General features: G+C 43.5%; 1 protein-coding gene across 1 annotated transcript in view; it reads right to left on the reverse strand.

Moving 5' to 3' along the window:
• Window positions 1-3,678, reverse strand: part of LOC107185292 (protein ovo) — a 28,390-nt gene extending 24,712 nt beyond the window's left edge. Inside the window, exon 1 of the mRNA XM_015572949.1 lies at window positions 3,522-3,678. Within this exon, the coding sequence (XP_015428435.1) occupies window positions 3,522-3,678 (157 nt within the window). The remainder of the gene's footprint in view (window positions 1-3,521) is intronic.
• Between the last annotated feature and the right edge of the window lie 12,811 nt (window positions 3,679-16,489).

Raw genomic sequence — 16,489 nt, forward strand, 5'->3', positions numbered from 1 at the left:
ATATATTGTACACTTACGGTCGTCAGTGGGTCAAGTCCCTCACCCGTGACGCAGATCTGCGACAACGGGCGCCAATGTGTTAATTAATACTATTTCAGTTCGTGTTTGCAAAGTGATTTGCATGGAATAACGGATCATCTAAAGTAACACTAACTATCAAATGATAATTCTAACGTTCGAAGTTCGAGAATGGACAAACACGCGGGATAAGAGTGTCGACGTTTCCTATGCAGGCATCGAAGTCTCCCGGGTGAGTCTCTGGCCGCACGCGCGCGCACGCAGGCACAGATACAAGGCAGAGATGGGCAAATTCATTGTCTAGATAAAGAATTTGAAATAACGAATAAGAGATTAAACATGGACGTTCCAATTTTTGGTAATAAAATAGTAAGCGTTGTATATCGAGCCTCGATATTCCCTAATAAATATTTAGATCAGACTTTCAATAATATGAGTTTAATTTTATTTTTTTCATTTTGTAATACCTTGGTAATATTTACTGCATATTCGATGAGTATTCAAATAACTTATGAACGGAACTTATGTGTATATGCTGGCAGAAAAACTGCACAACGCACTGCATAAGCGACGCGATCGCTTTTATAGTAGCAAACGGTCGCGGACACGTCAGCAGTTCGCGCGCGGCTCCTGCAGATTATCATTGGGATAAATTGTTGAATCTCATCTAACGGTAAAACGCAATGAATCTACAAAGTACGTCGACTTGCGCCGGTATTAATATTCAATGGTTTTTCTTCCACTTCCACGGTTGGTAACGGTGCCCGGAAAGGACGCTTCGAACAAAACAAAATTATAATTCTTCTCCCTTCCTGTCCGCGACAATTTATACTTCACTTTGAAATTCTAATTTAATATACGGAAGTAACAAACTGATAAAAAGAATAGCTCCAATTATTACGTGAAGACCATCGAAACCAGTTATCATGAAAAAAATTGATCCATAGATTCCATCGTTAAATATGAAATAGGCTTCAGTGTATTCCATGTACTGAAATTTACTGAAAAGTATATTTCTAATTAGATTATTTAATTCCAATTATTATTGCTATTAGTAACAGATTTAAAGATTTATTTAATAAAAAGTGATGACTTCGTGTAATTGCGGTCTTATAATACCAATTTCAATATTAGGCGTAATTCATCCGTGAAAATAGGTACATAAGAATAAAAAAAATTTGTAGCTGGATAACTTTGCCGCGTTAGAGCATTTTAGATTGCTCCGCAAAATAAACGTTTTCGACGAAGATACAGCCTCGAAATTTACGACCGGTGGATCACGATGGTCGACAATAAAACGGCGAAACAATTTCACCCGTGGTCACCATTTAATCGCGTAATAATCGAGAAAGAGACAGAAGGAATCTCGATAGTATTCGCGGGACAATTTCGGTTCCTTTGACGATCCTTGGTTCTTACCAGTTTCCGTACGAAAACGAACGATACACTTTTCGGGAGTTTTAATTGACCGCGACGTCGAGTTAATGAGGCGATATACCTGCGAAAAGTAAATTTGCACCTGCGTCGCGCGCGATAATCAATCGCGCCGGGGCCATCGACTTCGTGTCTCCTCGATGAGAGAGAGAGAGAAAAAAAAGCGGACAGATCGTTTGCACACAACCAGAGGAGAGGAAAAAAGGAAAGAAGGGGAGAAGACGAAAAAGAGGAACCGGTTCCTCCAGAGACCATTTTTCTAAACCAGTTTAGGACCAACAACTTCGGGGGCCAGGTCTACTCACTATACCGTTGTAAAAGACTCGCGCCCGTCAGCCTATCATTCTGTGCTACGCGATGGAATAGGCGCCCCAGGCTGAAAACCCAATTAACGTGTCTCGTCCGACCGAAATTACATAACTGGAAATCGGTCTCTCGCTTCTGAAAGCCTCTACGAAAAATTGCCGATCCTAACCGTAACTCTCCAATCTCATTTTTCGAACGATATATTGGTAAAATAAAAATAATAAAGAGTCGATTGTTCGACGTTCATCCTGGGACACCACACCGGTGCGAGTACGCACCAGCCGGAACGTTGTTTAGTAACATTCTATCAGGGTAGCGTAATGGTTTAGAATTTTCATAGTTAAAATATTATTTCTCACTTTCGCAATTATTACTGTTGAATTTCTTGAGGAAAGACCCTGAAAAATATGTTACGAGGTCCAGGTTGCTTTTATTCTGTACAATTTGTTGATTCATCGAAGATTGAAAATCCCAATTCACGAGGGTTAATTCGCTTTGCTTCTCGAATATTATACACGGACAAATTAACCGATAATTCGTTCCTCCAGGCAGTAGCTTTCTGTTAAATGGGAAGCACGCCGTGAATCGTTCACGGTTAAAAAATTGTTTACATACAGACCGTGTACGCACAATACCGTTGTTCGCAGATCGTTGTCGCGTAAGGATGACCGTTGCCCGACAACAAGTGCCGTGACATCAGTGCAACGATTGTGCAATCGATGTTACCACAGGGTTCCCCCGTTTTTTTTTTTTTTGCAGTTCCACCATCGTGTAATAACCGATATCGTTTAAAAACTAGACAAATCATCCCGTAATTGCATCGCATGATCACCTACCAGAAATAATTTGTTGGTTGAAAGAAGAAAAATAAATGGAAGCTCTCGAGCGCCTAATGCGAATGACGGTGGAACGGACAGGACGTCGAAGTCACGCGATTCGTAATTAGGGAATGAAATTCGCGAACACGGGGCGGGTAAATTGCAACGGCACCTGTGCCAGTCCTCTGCACCTGCGCGGTGGATACAGGCCCCGAAATATTCGCGCGCACTCTTTCCCCCCAGGGACCGTCAAGTGACCTGAGTTCGAGGGAAACCGAGAATTTTAATGAGCCCTCGAAAACCGGCTTCGCAATCTTCCCGGCTTATCGATCCTTATCCCGATCGGGGCAGGAAAAAAAATCGTTATAATTTTTCATAACGCTGCCCTTTGGAATTTGCGCCTGGTGGCTCCTCGAATGTACCTCGCATTAATCTTTCGGAATATTTCGAATATCTCGACTTGAGTCAAGTTAGCGACAGGCCTAAATCTCTTGTGGGCCTTATGGATCCTGTTCGTAAAATTTTAATATTCTACCAGTTAGTACGAATATTAGAATGCTCTTACAGGTAATAAAGTCACGGGTAAAACTGACTACTTTGGAATTACAATGCTTTCCTGTGGTTTTGGCAGATACTTCAGGGTCCACATGAATCTTGCAGTTACTCTCAAGTTCTATCGTTATAGACTTTGTTACTCTAAAAGACTTTGTAATCTTTCATCGGTGCAATATGAATATTAAAATGTTCTGATAGCTAATTATGTTAACTGACTATTCTGGAAACACGAAACTTTCCTATGGTTCTGACAGGCACTTCAGGGTCATCCATTGAAAACTATTTCACAGGATCGCTGCTATATTACAAGTGACAGATGAGCCTAATGCTAGAAGGACTTTCAAAGATGGAAATGACTGAATCAGAGCGAATATGGAACGATGGACTTACATTGGTGCTTATTGACGATAAGACTGAGGGGCTCGGAGCTGCCTAGCGGGCTCTCCTTGCCGCTGCATGGCGGCGGGCTCTTCCCAAGGTGTTGCGCCTCCAGCAGCCTGAGCTGCTGCTGGTGCAGCCGGTTCTTGATCAGGAAGATTTTCGGCATCCTGACGTGGCGTTTGCGCGGCTAACAACGTGGTCACACTTCACCCCCTACAGTTTCACGCCACCATTCCCACGGCCGGCGAATGCCGCGTTCCCCAGAACCATTAACCGCGCACCTAACAACCACTTCAAAGATTAGTCCTCCCAATGTGTATACCGTCCTGGTGTTTCGTTTCAATCGCAACGTATTTTATATATCCACTGTGTCTTGTCCGGATGCGAAACGAAAACGCGAGATCACCACTCGAACGAACGATCGAGAAATCCAATGTGTCGATGATTCCAGTACCGGTCAAGTCCCTTGCATTCCCGGGGGTTAAATCCACCGCGCGGGATCCAATCGTAACACCGTTGTCCGTTCTCTATCTCTTAGCAGATCACTGTTTATAGTCACTGTCAACACAACACCAACAACGAAGCACCCGGTGTATGTGTGTGTGCTCGTGAAGCGCAGAGAGGATCGATAAGAGCCTCTGTCCTCTCTAAGCCAGTCCAAGGTCTCTCTTTCTCCCCTATAGTGTGTCCCTCTCTCTATCTCACGGATTTACAGTTATCCTGAACGATCGACGGAGGCCGTGGATCGCGAGTAAACGCACACGGAACGACCGACCTCTGGTGAACGACTGAGGCTCCGTTGGTTCCTCGCCAGCCGGGGCCCCGAGTCCCCGGTATTACCCCCACCAATCGTGTCTGCCTGCCTCCCCTCCCCTCCCCACCCTTCGTACTCGGCCCAGAGGCTCACTGGCCCGCCTTCTCCCACCGTGCTACCCAGAGCCTCGCGCTACACCCCATCCTGATTATTTGGTCGCTTTAACAGCCCGCCGGTGGGACCGACGCGGCGACGCTGGACGGTTCGGGAGATGGTAAACCGCGCTCGCTGGACTGCGCATGCGCCTAACGGAGCATCGTACGTGTGCTGAAGCGTGCGAGTCTCTCTGTCTCTTCTTTCTCCTCCCTTCCTCATCCACACCCCCACCACTCACACGGTTGTGTTCACCGGTTCCCTCCCCTCTACTGCCTACCCCTCCCCCCTCTTCTAGATTCTCTACGTCTCCGTCGCGTCTCTTTTTAACGGAGACGAGCGTCTTATCCCGATCGCCGTTGTCTCCTTCCTTCTACTCTTTTCCCCCCGTTCTCTTTCTCACCCCCCCCCCCCCTGGTTGCACATTGTCTTTACCGGTAGCCGGTTTATTCGTCGTCCGGGATGCGGGTTCATGTTTTTCCTGCGCGCTTTTCTTATCTGGTGTGTTTCTTTTCTTCTTCCTTTTTTTATTTCTTTCTTTTCCACCGTGTACCCCGTCGGTGGCGACGTTTATTCGCACAGACGCCGGGTGGGGGGACTCGAACTTGGCCCATTTTCTGGGAAAGGACGCCGATAAGCGATTGGAGGGGCAATGAGCTAAGACTGTTACTTTATTCAATCGGGCGGCTAGAAATAGATGGTTGAAACGTGTTAAGGTGAACGCGATTGCGTATCGTGGGTCATGCAACCAGGAGTTTGATTAACTGGACAACATTGTTCCGTCTGGTTCACTGGTGTGAGTTGTGGTCTCTTTGAATAGAATTATCGAGATTTATCGAATATATTCTGCAAGGATATGATTCACTGCTTGACGTCAATTTCAGGGGGAACTTGGAGTACAGGTGTCTTAGCCTGCAGCGGACGGGAAGCCTATTTTGAGGTTTCAGAGCAGTTGATTATTTTTCGTGGTTTAAATGAAAAATATATGAAAGCTGTTAATAGGAAAAAAAAAATATATATATAATGGAAAAACTTGCTTAACTTCCACAAGTTAATCACTAGATAGTGATCACTATTGCAATTCAACTGTCTTACCAGCATTTAAAGTACAGTAAAGGACTCCCTTTGTCCGAACAAATTTCTGCAAAGTACATACACTGCATTAGCAACCATGTTGCCCATTGTTTACTATTCGAACCCGTGCCTCTCGGTGTGCCATTTACATGAATTCGTATCGGAAACTATGTCAGGATCAACGACCAACACAGGATTTCGTTTCAGGTAATCGGTTTGCAATACAGTAAATTCTCCACGAGTGCTCGAAGGCTCCTCAGCATCGACAAGAATAGGTCCCCAGTTGTATTCCTCACTTTTTAACCAGCTTTAGCACAGTGGCAGAGGTTGAAAATCTGAAGCCAATAATAATTATTTCAGCCGCATACGGCCATTAGTTTATGAAATATTTAATGTTCAGTGCCGAGGATCCTTCGAACATTCTTACTACAGTACTCAACTCGAATGAAAATCTCTTGTAACCACAGAACAGAACTTTTCAACACACACCGCCCTCCATTTGTCTTGGGACACAAGCATCCCAAGCAATACTTATCGAGAATTTACTGTATCTCATTCTTTTTGCTCCAAAGATCTATCTATTCGATTTTCTTGATTCGCATTTAACAGGAATATTGCTCAAGGATTTACCTTGGGATACCTTCGGGCAACACTTCTGCCTCTGTAAATCGACGGAGGCATGCGCAACGAGGAGAATCCTGAAACGGGTCGGACCCCGTGTCTGTGCCACCTGTATGATCCTCCGCGACTTGCACGCGCTGGACTATCCGGTAAAACATACGTATGCACGTACAGGTACGTGTCCACGTACTGGTTTATGATGGACGCTCGGGGCTCACGGTTAAGGCTAGGTTTCTCGGTCTCTAACCACTATGTCGGTTATGCTGTCAAGCGGTATACACGTAGCGGCGCGCAAGCCAGAACCGTGGTCTGTTACGACGCCGGCCACGTAACAACCGTGTTTCTACAGGGTGTTCAAGAATCAACTCTGATGAATCTCGTGTGGTCTTTGCTACGTCTAGCTCGAAACGATTAATATTTTTTGTGAATGAGCAAATACGAAACGAACCTGGATAATTGTAACGACTGTGCGTAATAATAAAGACTTGAGGATAACATTTTTTTTTTAGGAGCTATTTTGATCATTACAAAAGCAAGGTTTATGTCTTGAAGACTTTAAATTTGTCTTTTGAGAGCTCTGATCTTTTACAAAATTAGAAAAGTTGCAAAACAGAACTGATATGCAACTGAGACGACTGTACGCAACCCAGAGATGGGAAAATTTATTGTTTAGATTAAGGGTTTCAAATAACGAATGGAAGATTAAAAAAGTACTTCGTTATTTTCAATGGATCGATCGTGGAAATTTCAATTTTTATAATACAATATTTCTTTCTTTAGGCACTTGGTAAACAATTATTTAGTCTCGTTAACTACGTAAAGGTCATTGGATCAGGATACTACTGCTTTCCACTACGTGTTATTCGAATAAACTTCGTACCCGACTCTAACACAAGGGAGAACCAAATTATTTTTAATTGTCCCAAGGGATCTCCTTTTCTACCTTGAACCAATGTTAATTTCTTAGACTAGTACCATTTCCTCCGGCCACAGCTTTAATCCTGGATTAGTATAAGACTACACATACTAAATCGACATTTTTCACGGTAATAGGGAAACAAGACCGTTTTCAGTCGACTCGATCCCAGCTTAGAATAATTTGAATACGTAATGTTAATTTACAAAACAGAAGAAAAAAAAAACAGGTTACTTAAAAGCGACAGGTAATTTTTCCAGAGTAACTGTGTACGTTTGTCGTCGGAGAGGATTAAGCACATCGAATTACCGTCTATGCCGGTGGCACAACAGGTTAACGATTATGGCTACAGGATTTCGTGGACGACGCTTATACGGACTCTAACGAGTTCTTTTCCTGTTGGATGCGGTCACGGGCCCCGGGGACGTCGCAACAGAGATGTTTCGACGGAGATTCCGTACCCGAGTCGAGGGTTTGAAATTCAGACGACGACGCCGTAATGTGACAATCCCGAGGCGGCGACGTGACTTCTAATTTAATGGGAACAGGACTAATGCCAGGACGCGTTCCAGAGAGCCAGTCGTCTGAATATTCGAGGCCTGTTTAAATGTTTCGGTTTCTGTTTAGTTCGGTAAGGGACCCCAGGTAAAAGAAAAAAATACAAATAATTATTATATGAACTACTCATTGAGAGGGTGCAGCATAAATTGGTCTGGTCTCTTGGTGGATACTGGCAGATATGTGTACGTTTAGTTTTTCTTTCATTCAAGCATGATTCCAAAGATACAATGAATATTATTGTGAATAAACCCTTGCTCGGAAATTCCATAAAAAAATAAATAACCTACCACTTGATTGTCATTAATATTCATAAATATATTTTAAATAGATGCAGCTGAAAAAGGGACTTAATAATTTGTCCCTGAAGTGGCTAAAAATGGTAACCAGTTGATACGTAGATTACGTAGACTACGTTTATATTTAATTATTTTCCTCCTGAGTATCTCTAGAAAACGATAAACGTTAATATTTAAGAACTGAAGGAAGTCTTGTTACGGAGTCCAGTTGCTCACCAATTGGTGCCAGTTAATCACCAATGATCCCCGATTCTATTCAAGAAAAGAAGGTACCATTGAACATTGCTTGTAGAACAAAAAAAATAGTGAATTTTAAAGGATACGCGAAACCGTAACGAGAGAAATCTCCTCGATCTCCGCAGGGGAAACGTCTCCGAGGCGACAGAATTTTTCGTGGAACCTCCAGGATCCTTGGACTCGAAAGGCACTTGTTCGAATTTGGGCCAAGAAGACACGGACGGTGAATTATGTCCCCCGGCCGCAGCACGAATTCAGCAGGTATTCCCTCGAATCTCGCTGGATCTCGTATGGGAAACCGAACGTTTCGAGAAAAACCTAGCTAGACCCGAACGTTTACGACCTTCTTCACGGGGGACACGAGATGGAATCTCGGAGGACGAGAGAGGCTGCGAAACATCCGAAGATTTTCCCTGCGATTGTACCAGCTTCGACAAGAAAATCTCTCGAACGCTAACAATTTGGCAAAACGTGATTTGCTTTCTCGAAGAAAGAAATTTTTATATCTGTTTTAAAGGGGTCATGCTCAGTCAGGAGGCCGAAAAAAGAGTGTTCTTTCGGAATTTTTTTCTCAAAAACTATAAGACCTTTTTCAAAAAATGTGTTTGCGTTTCAAAGATTGCAGTTTCTAGATTATAAGGTAATTTTTGTTTGTCAAGAAGTAAATTGTTCTTTCAATCTACTTTATTTACTTACAAGCAATGTTTCTGATTCTCCATTGAAAGCACGATTTCTATCCACTTTCTGAAAAGAACAGGTTGTATTTACTTCCGAGGTAAGCCTCAGAGGTGACGTATTCAGCGCGGGGCCTTTTGAAATGAGACGTAAAGGGCCAGGTAGCAAAAGTTAAGACACTCGAAGGTAGAAGTCACCTATTTGTGTATCTTTAGCCGGCCACACGGTGTGCTTCCTTTGTACGGAGGGGAGGGAAAGTATCCAGAAAACCTGTCGTATCCAAAAGCTCTCGCTGGGTTTCCAACAATGCCAGAACCTGATTCGAAGATAGACTTTTGGAAACGCATGGATTACAATAGAAATAATTATACGGGCCTTTTCTGAACGGAAAGGTTTATCATTGCTCTCGTAATTGAAAACAACAAGATTGCCTTCGCGTTGAAAGAATACTTTCCAATTTCTGCTCGACGGGATGAAAGTGTTGGCGTAAATCGGAATGTACAGGTAGAAAGATGTATGGGGATGGAAAGTTGAGGTATCGTTGTAATATTTTTCATTCACATTGAACTATACAGTAGAATCTCAATTATCGGAAACTCTCGAATAAAGATTTTATTTTTTACACGTATCTTGAACCTAAATAATTGAAGCATAAACATTAGTCATAACTGAGAATTATCTAAGTTAATAGATGTTACATAAAACAATATAAATTAGTAGAATCATTTGAAAACCAGTTAGAACAAATAAATTAAGATGTTTCTAGTATACACGGTCTATTTAGTATCGAGTTACAAGATTGTCTACCGTGTGAAAAAGAACGACGCAGAAAACGTGTTTTCTGTAGAAGTCAAGGGACAGGTGTATACGTACGTTGCATTGGTCAGCGATTAAATAAGCTCGATATCAAACAGTTTACCAGTTCGTAGCAGTTTAATGTCGCATCAAAAGCGGGGAGAAATAAAAAAATAAAAATTCTGCAACAACGGTTACGCAAGCAATAAATACTCGATTCGTTTTATAGTTTTCATTTCAAACTATCCGCGCTAATAGTTCCTTCATTCTTTTTTTCTTATTCCGACAACTGATTCATATTTCCTCTTACAACGGCCGGGGGAATTATGTAAAGTGCAAAGGCGTTGTAAATTGATATCGCTAGGTCTCTCTCTCGGATCCACGCAGCCCGATTCATAATCCATCCGAGCCGGAGGAGATTCGTTCATCCGTTTGTGTTTTCTTCAGCGAGCCTCGCCGGGCTTATTTGCATTTCCAAGCCAGTTATTTCCACTTATTACACTTTATCCGGCGAAACAACCGGAAAATACATTTGTCTAATAGTCAACCTAAACATTCGCTTAAGAATCGCTAGGAAATTCCCCAACAAAACAGGGTACTCTACTAATCGATTGTTGTTGATATATTTTAATCGAATACACTTGAGAAATAAAAAAAGACTTTTTTCTGGTCTTAATAAATTCGTTCCTAAAAAGGTTAAATGGCTTTGGCCCAAAATAAGCGGTACAATAATTACTTTTGTACTGGAAAAAGGAACAATTTCATGCTATCGATACACTTACATAAATACCACTTGTATCACTTGTATCATTATGTTTCAGAACAAATCGTTAAAACTCCAAAAGAAATTCGTCTTTGTAGACTATACTCTACTTTCTGGTACATTACATCTGACATAAAATTTTCTGTTACGTGTCCTTTTCTCGATTACATTTCCCTGGCAATCTGTCAACAGCTTTCACGAAAAAATGTTCATTTTCATTCGAAAAACAAACAGGAAAAATAGGTTCCATTTCGTCGTAGCCACGTGGATGGAAAAACGCGGGAAAATTGGAGAAAATTATCCGGTAGTTTTCCAAACAACGTCTGCCACTGCGTGATCACAATCACGAGTTTATAACGTCGAGGCATCGGTGCGAAACTGCAGATGAAAACAGGTGATCAATTAAGGTGGAGACGGTGATTTATCGCAGCGGTGCGATATCGATGACGAGGATCGTCGCGCTGTATTACGAGAAAGACGAACGGGGCATTTGATGAAAAGTGGTCCAACGAGAGGAGAGCCTACTTTCTCCGCTCGCAGCGTTCCCTTGTTAACTTGTCTTTCTCCGTCTCTTTGTGGAGCATCATTTCACCTTGATTACCGTGCCGCGTAACGATTATGTATTCGTCCAGCGACGCCGCGGCTGACTCGTGGAACGATCGATGGCGAATACAGGGCCAATTGGAATTTCGAGTATACACCGTTCTTTCGTAAACGAATCTTCAATGTATTTATTTACTTCGATCTGATGTAAGATTACTTGCAAAACTTGTGTTCTTGTTACGGGGGATGGAGACAACATTCGCTTTTTCGGAAAGTTTCGAGCGATTTTTAATGGTAGGGCGGCGGTGACGAAGGTCCATTTTTACCCAGGATTTCAGAAATCCAGTTCTTTGTAGAAACATTCGTTCCTATAAATTGCAATGGTGTGGGAAATTTATGGGGGATGGCGTATGCAAATTTACCTTTTGCATACACTACTCTTTTACCATAGAAATGTTCTTTAGTACATTCCCATCAATGATAAATATCCAAGAAAATTTCTCCGACCTCGAATTTGAATAGATACAACCGACGTATATAATGTCCAAAACGTCTCCATAATTATTACAAAATTTTCCATCACAAGAATACCAAAATGGAAGAAGACACGATCGACTGAAGAACCGACCAATGGCGCGCGATCGACTATAGCGATATCACGACTCCCGAGAGCTCGCTTCCATGAAAGGCAAGGATTCTACCAGTTGCTGGCGACGGATTCCATTCCGCTCACATTTAATGGAATCGTTATTAATTCCGTTTCTATATTACATAATTGGAGTATGTACCGTGAGCACTGTGCGGAGCATAAGCGTGCCAGTCTCTAATTGCAGGTCGAAGTCGAGATCGAGGAGGGGGCCCGCCGTGTTCTCCGTTTAATCGGAGCAAATATGCCGGTGGAAACACGTAACGCGTGGTGTATGTGTTCTCTCGCGACTATACACGGCTTGCGAAACCGTTCGTCGTCGTTGCTCGGTTGCTTGGTCGTGGTCGTGATCGTGGTCGTAATCAAGAGTCAAAGTCAAGGTCGGGATCGAGGCGAGAGAAACACTTATGCAACTGTTGTTGGCCGCGGCGCGGCCGCCTGCAACGTTTCCAGGAGGAAAATGGTGGGGGAGGGGGATCGGTCGGTGCTGCTGCAGCACCGGTGGCCGGCTATGCCGCCAAACAGGTATGAAAGAACTGTTACGTATTCTCGGGAAAACTGCGACAGACGGAGGAACGGAACAACCGACGGAATTCGCGCTAATAAACATTCATCCACGTGGATTCTTCTTCTTCTTCCCGCTGATTACCGATCGACGTTTAATTTCTGCGCGTTTCAATCGACGATCAGGGAGTAATGGAGTTTTTTTTCGTATTCCTTGTATAGTAGAATCTTGATACATTACAACTTCAATCGATCCATTCCTCGGAAAGGATCAACTTTACCGATCGCCCCCAATTACCCAGACAAAGGTTCGCCCTAATGGAAAACTCCAAATCGATCGTATATTTACTTCCACGCTGACCGTTCACAACCTATCATCTCAAAGGCCAATCACACGCGAGCAATAAAAACATAAAGACAATTCGAAAATCCCGTCTCGATGAAAGACCCTCAGAAACCCTTTCGCCCCCCGAGCAGAGTTTCGATTATTAGCCGTCGTCGATACCTTGGCCAACGGTGGTGAAAACACAATCGCAGGTAAAAATCGGCAGTGTACCTGTTGCGTCGGCGACGAGATGGCCGGGAAAAGCATGATATACCTGGGGGGGCAAGGCCCCAACCGGATTTTCTCTGTAAACAGTGAACGTCGTCCGACCCAATTGTCGGCGTCAGGGGGCGTCTCCGCGGACCGTTCCCATTGTCACGAGCGAATCTCCTGGCGTCCACCTCGCGGCCAACCGAACAATAGCCCCTCGAACGACCAGCGAGAAGCCCCCCTCTGGCCTTTGTTCGCCGCACGACCAGCGAGTCTGTCCCCCAGCGTGATGCCCGACCCACGAACAAACTGTAGGATTAAACGAGCCAATAAATTTTACAGGGATTACGAAACAATCGGAATGACTGGGGGATGGCCGCCCTCGGCGACTACGGGGGCGACGTCGCTATCCTAATTAAATCCCGATACGCTCGCCTCGTTACGAGCTTTCTTCGTGTCGTAACGAGGATCACTGTGTGGATGTCTTCCTTTCGATCGGGGCTTTCCTTTCGGGAGGGACGAAGTGATGGATACGGTTCTTCGTGATGGTCAAGGTTCGGTATGGTCTTGGGAGGTTTTCATCTTGACGAGTGGAACTGGGGGACATGCAACAGGAATGGTAATAAAGTACGACGGTAATGGTATTTTAGAATTATTTAAATTAAATATCTCCTGAACTACTAAATTTTCGACGTACATAGGTTAGTACTTTTTTATAACGAATGTCCAGCTGCATCGATTGATGTATTAAAAAATACCTGATTCCATTTAAAAAAACAAAGTTAACCTTTATATGACCTTCACGCGTCCACTCACGAAAAAACTAATAACATCAGAATATGCTCCACTCGATACCATTCGAGCCTCCGATGAAACATTTTTTGCTACGAGTAATAATAGCGAGAAAATCAAGATGTAAAAATCGGGTGAGACACCCTGTATAATACACCGAACATAGATAATTGTCCCAAATCAAGCCTCCCCAGGATTCGATCCGATGGAAACGAACGTTCCACGCTGGAGCACGCTTTCGAACGCACCAGGACATTATTTTCAGCGAGTGTCCACCTGGGAGCACGCAGCCAGTCAGCCCTATCACCGCGACTGGGATGATTATCGTCATCATCGCGATCGTTCCACGTATCCGCGAGTCCCCGATGCCGCTAAAATCCGGACGGTCGTTAGTCACGGAAGGCAATCTTCCACGAGTTTTCACGGCGACACGTTCCACGGTCTCGTGTCCCGTCTCCTCCTTCGACGCCACGTACTCGATTGTTCTCCTCTTTCTTTTCCAAGTTCACTGCCACTGTCTCTGCCCCTCCGTCCCTCTCCCATTGGAGAGTTCCGGTCGTTGCTCGTCACATCGAGCGTCCCTTTCGTTCTGTGACGAGAGAACTTGAGTCGCGGTCGCGTACCCGTGGACTCGGTTGCGTTACGTAATCACCGAGACGTGGGTTCGTTCTTTCACGCTACCTGTCGCCCCTTTCTCCGGCTGTGCCCGCCGAACGATGGACCTGCAGAGACCCCACCGTTCGGTGATTCTCACGCCTCTGGGAAATGGGCTCGACTTCATCACGCGAAGTTCAGATCGCCCTTTAACCCCTTGTGGGATACTCGTTTTCTTATCTTGTCTTTTACAGCGGATTTTTTAACGTCTACTGTATACAGGGTGGTCCACCAGAAGGTTATGAATGTATGTTTTGTAACAGGTATAAGTGCTAACTGAGTTAATGATTCCAATGAAAGTCGGAAAGTGTTGAATAGCAAACAAGTGGTTTGGCGCTAAAATTAAAGTAAAATGAAAAAAAAATTCAAAAAATGGGTTTAGTCACTTTAGCACTAAAATTGAAAAAATGGAGTTAATTACTGGCAGTGAAATTAAAAAAATTTTAAAAAAGGAGTTAGTCACTTTGACACCTGTGAACGGCACGTTTCTGAGTACCCGTATGTTCGACCGTTGTTCAGTAGACCAAAAGGGAATCCCAAGTTTTCATCCGCCAGTGACCGGTGTTATTTTTCACGACGTGTGGTTGTTACGCAACAAGAAGACTATAGTGTCTATTCGCATGAACATGAATCGTACGATAGCGCGCACGTCTCGGGATAAACCGTAAGTAATTACCGAGCCGTGGTTCCGAATGCTCGGTGCAAAGTGTAATTAAGCCGCAGCGATTCGTTTTGTTGCGTCGCGTCGGGGCAACAAGTCGGGCGCGCGCGCGCGCGCTAGCGAACAAAAACGATCGAGATCGAGGGAATTCGAATCCACGAGCGAACATCGTCAAGACGGTTTCCGAGTAGCTGCGTCGCAAGTTGTTATACCGTTAACGGGGCTCCGACTAGAAACGCAGGATGATGAACCAGAGACGGAAAGAATGGCCTCGACTTCTTTTGTGGAATTCTATGCTTCCCTCTGGTTTCTTTCGCTCACGTACACTTCAACCGAAGTTTCTTTGAGTTTTGGAAGCAGCGTCATGGACAAGCCATACAAGACATTCAACGTGTGAATGCTTCAATATATTGCAGCAAGTGCATAAAAAAGGCATAAATTATTTCTCAACAACTCGATACGAAATCTATTATTCGAAAATGTTAAAAGTCACCGGAAGATACTAGTCGACTGCAAACAACGAATCGACTCGTTTCCTTCCGTTTACGAGTATATCAACGGAAACCAATCGTGTAAGCGTTCATACAACAAGATTCCAGTATAGAGAAAAATGTCGAAGGAGATTCGTTATCGGACAAGAGAGGTAATTCTGAATGGGCGAAGGCTTATTTAGTTTGTCAAGAGATTATGTCAATATAGTTTAGCGCTCCACGCCTTCATTTATAGTCACTAATGTTATGATTTTATTTAAATTTATATTAAATTTTTCTATCTATTCCGACACTAATTTTATAACAGAAGAAATTTTGAACTAATTGCTTAAAATTTTGGGGAAAAATATTATTAATCATTTAACTGGTTTCGGTATTTTATGGAGAACCAGAAAAAAAATTATTTTCTCTTTTTTACTGCATTGTAATACAAGCGTGGTTTTTAAAAAAAATTTTTTTATATATTTTTTTTGCTCACTCTATTTCAGGTGAGACAGGATGAAGGAGCGCGCGCGTGCGTGCACCTCGTAACACGCAGGCACGACGAAGACACGTCTTTAGGTCCCGTACACTTCCCGCGGTAGCGTGCCGGCTTGACCAATTAAGGGCCTCTTCCGTCGAGACCTCTTAATGGTGGATGTGTTGCGTTCGCTCGAGCGTGCGCGAGCGCGCGGAACCAGCCCCTCGTAACAACGTAATTTTCCGTGGCCGTTCCACCTCGGATCAGTCGAGTTCTTCGACAGCCACGTCGCCTCCCCACTTCTCTTGCTCCACCATCTTGTCGTCTCCTTCTTCTGCCATTTCCAGTTTGCTGATAAGCGAGTTTCCTAATAAAAACCACCTGTCAACCTCTGTCACGTGAAATCCTCCTTGTTCCTCGTCGTTCGACTGTAGATTTTATATATTTATAGTCGTACAATATCGCCTGTAAGGTATACTGTAGCAAAAAGTTTAATGACCTAATGGGGTTTGTGATACAAGTCTTAACCCTTTCGTTACGAAGCATACGTGTGTACGCTCTTTAACACTGGAACTACCGACGATAAAAGCATAGATATAGCTTCGATCGGTGGATAAACGTGAAAAACTTTTGACAATTTAGAAATTTAGAAATTGACTAATTTCTTTACTTATCGTAATAAAAGGTGCAAAAGATCTGAGAAAATGTTATTGTCATAATACTTTAATCGTCGTTGTAAGAGTGTATTGACAAGTTATTTTGACTTGCTTGGTAGTTCAAGTGTTAATATGAGGTTTATAAAATTATATTTTCTTAGTTTATGCCCTTTAGAAATGGAATTTCAAT

Source organism: Dufourea novaeangliae, unplaced genomic scaffold (assembly GCF_001272555.1).
Source record: "Dufourea novaeangliae isolate 0120121106 unplaced genomic scaffold, ASM127255v1 scaffold60, whole genome shotgun sequence".
NCBI lineage: Eukaryota > Metazoa > Arthropoda > Insecta > Hymenoptera > Halictidae > Dufourea > Dufourea novaeangliae.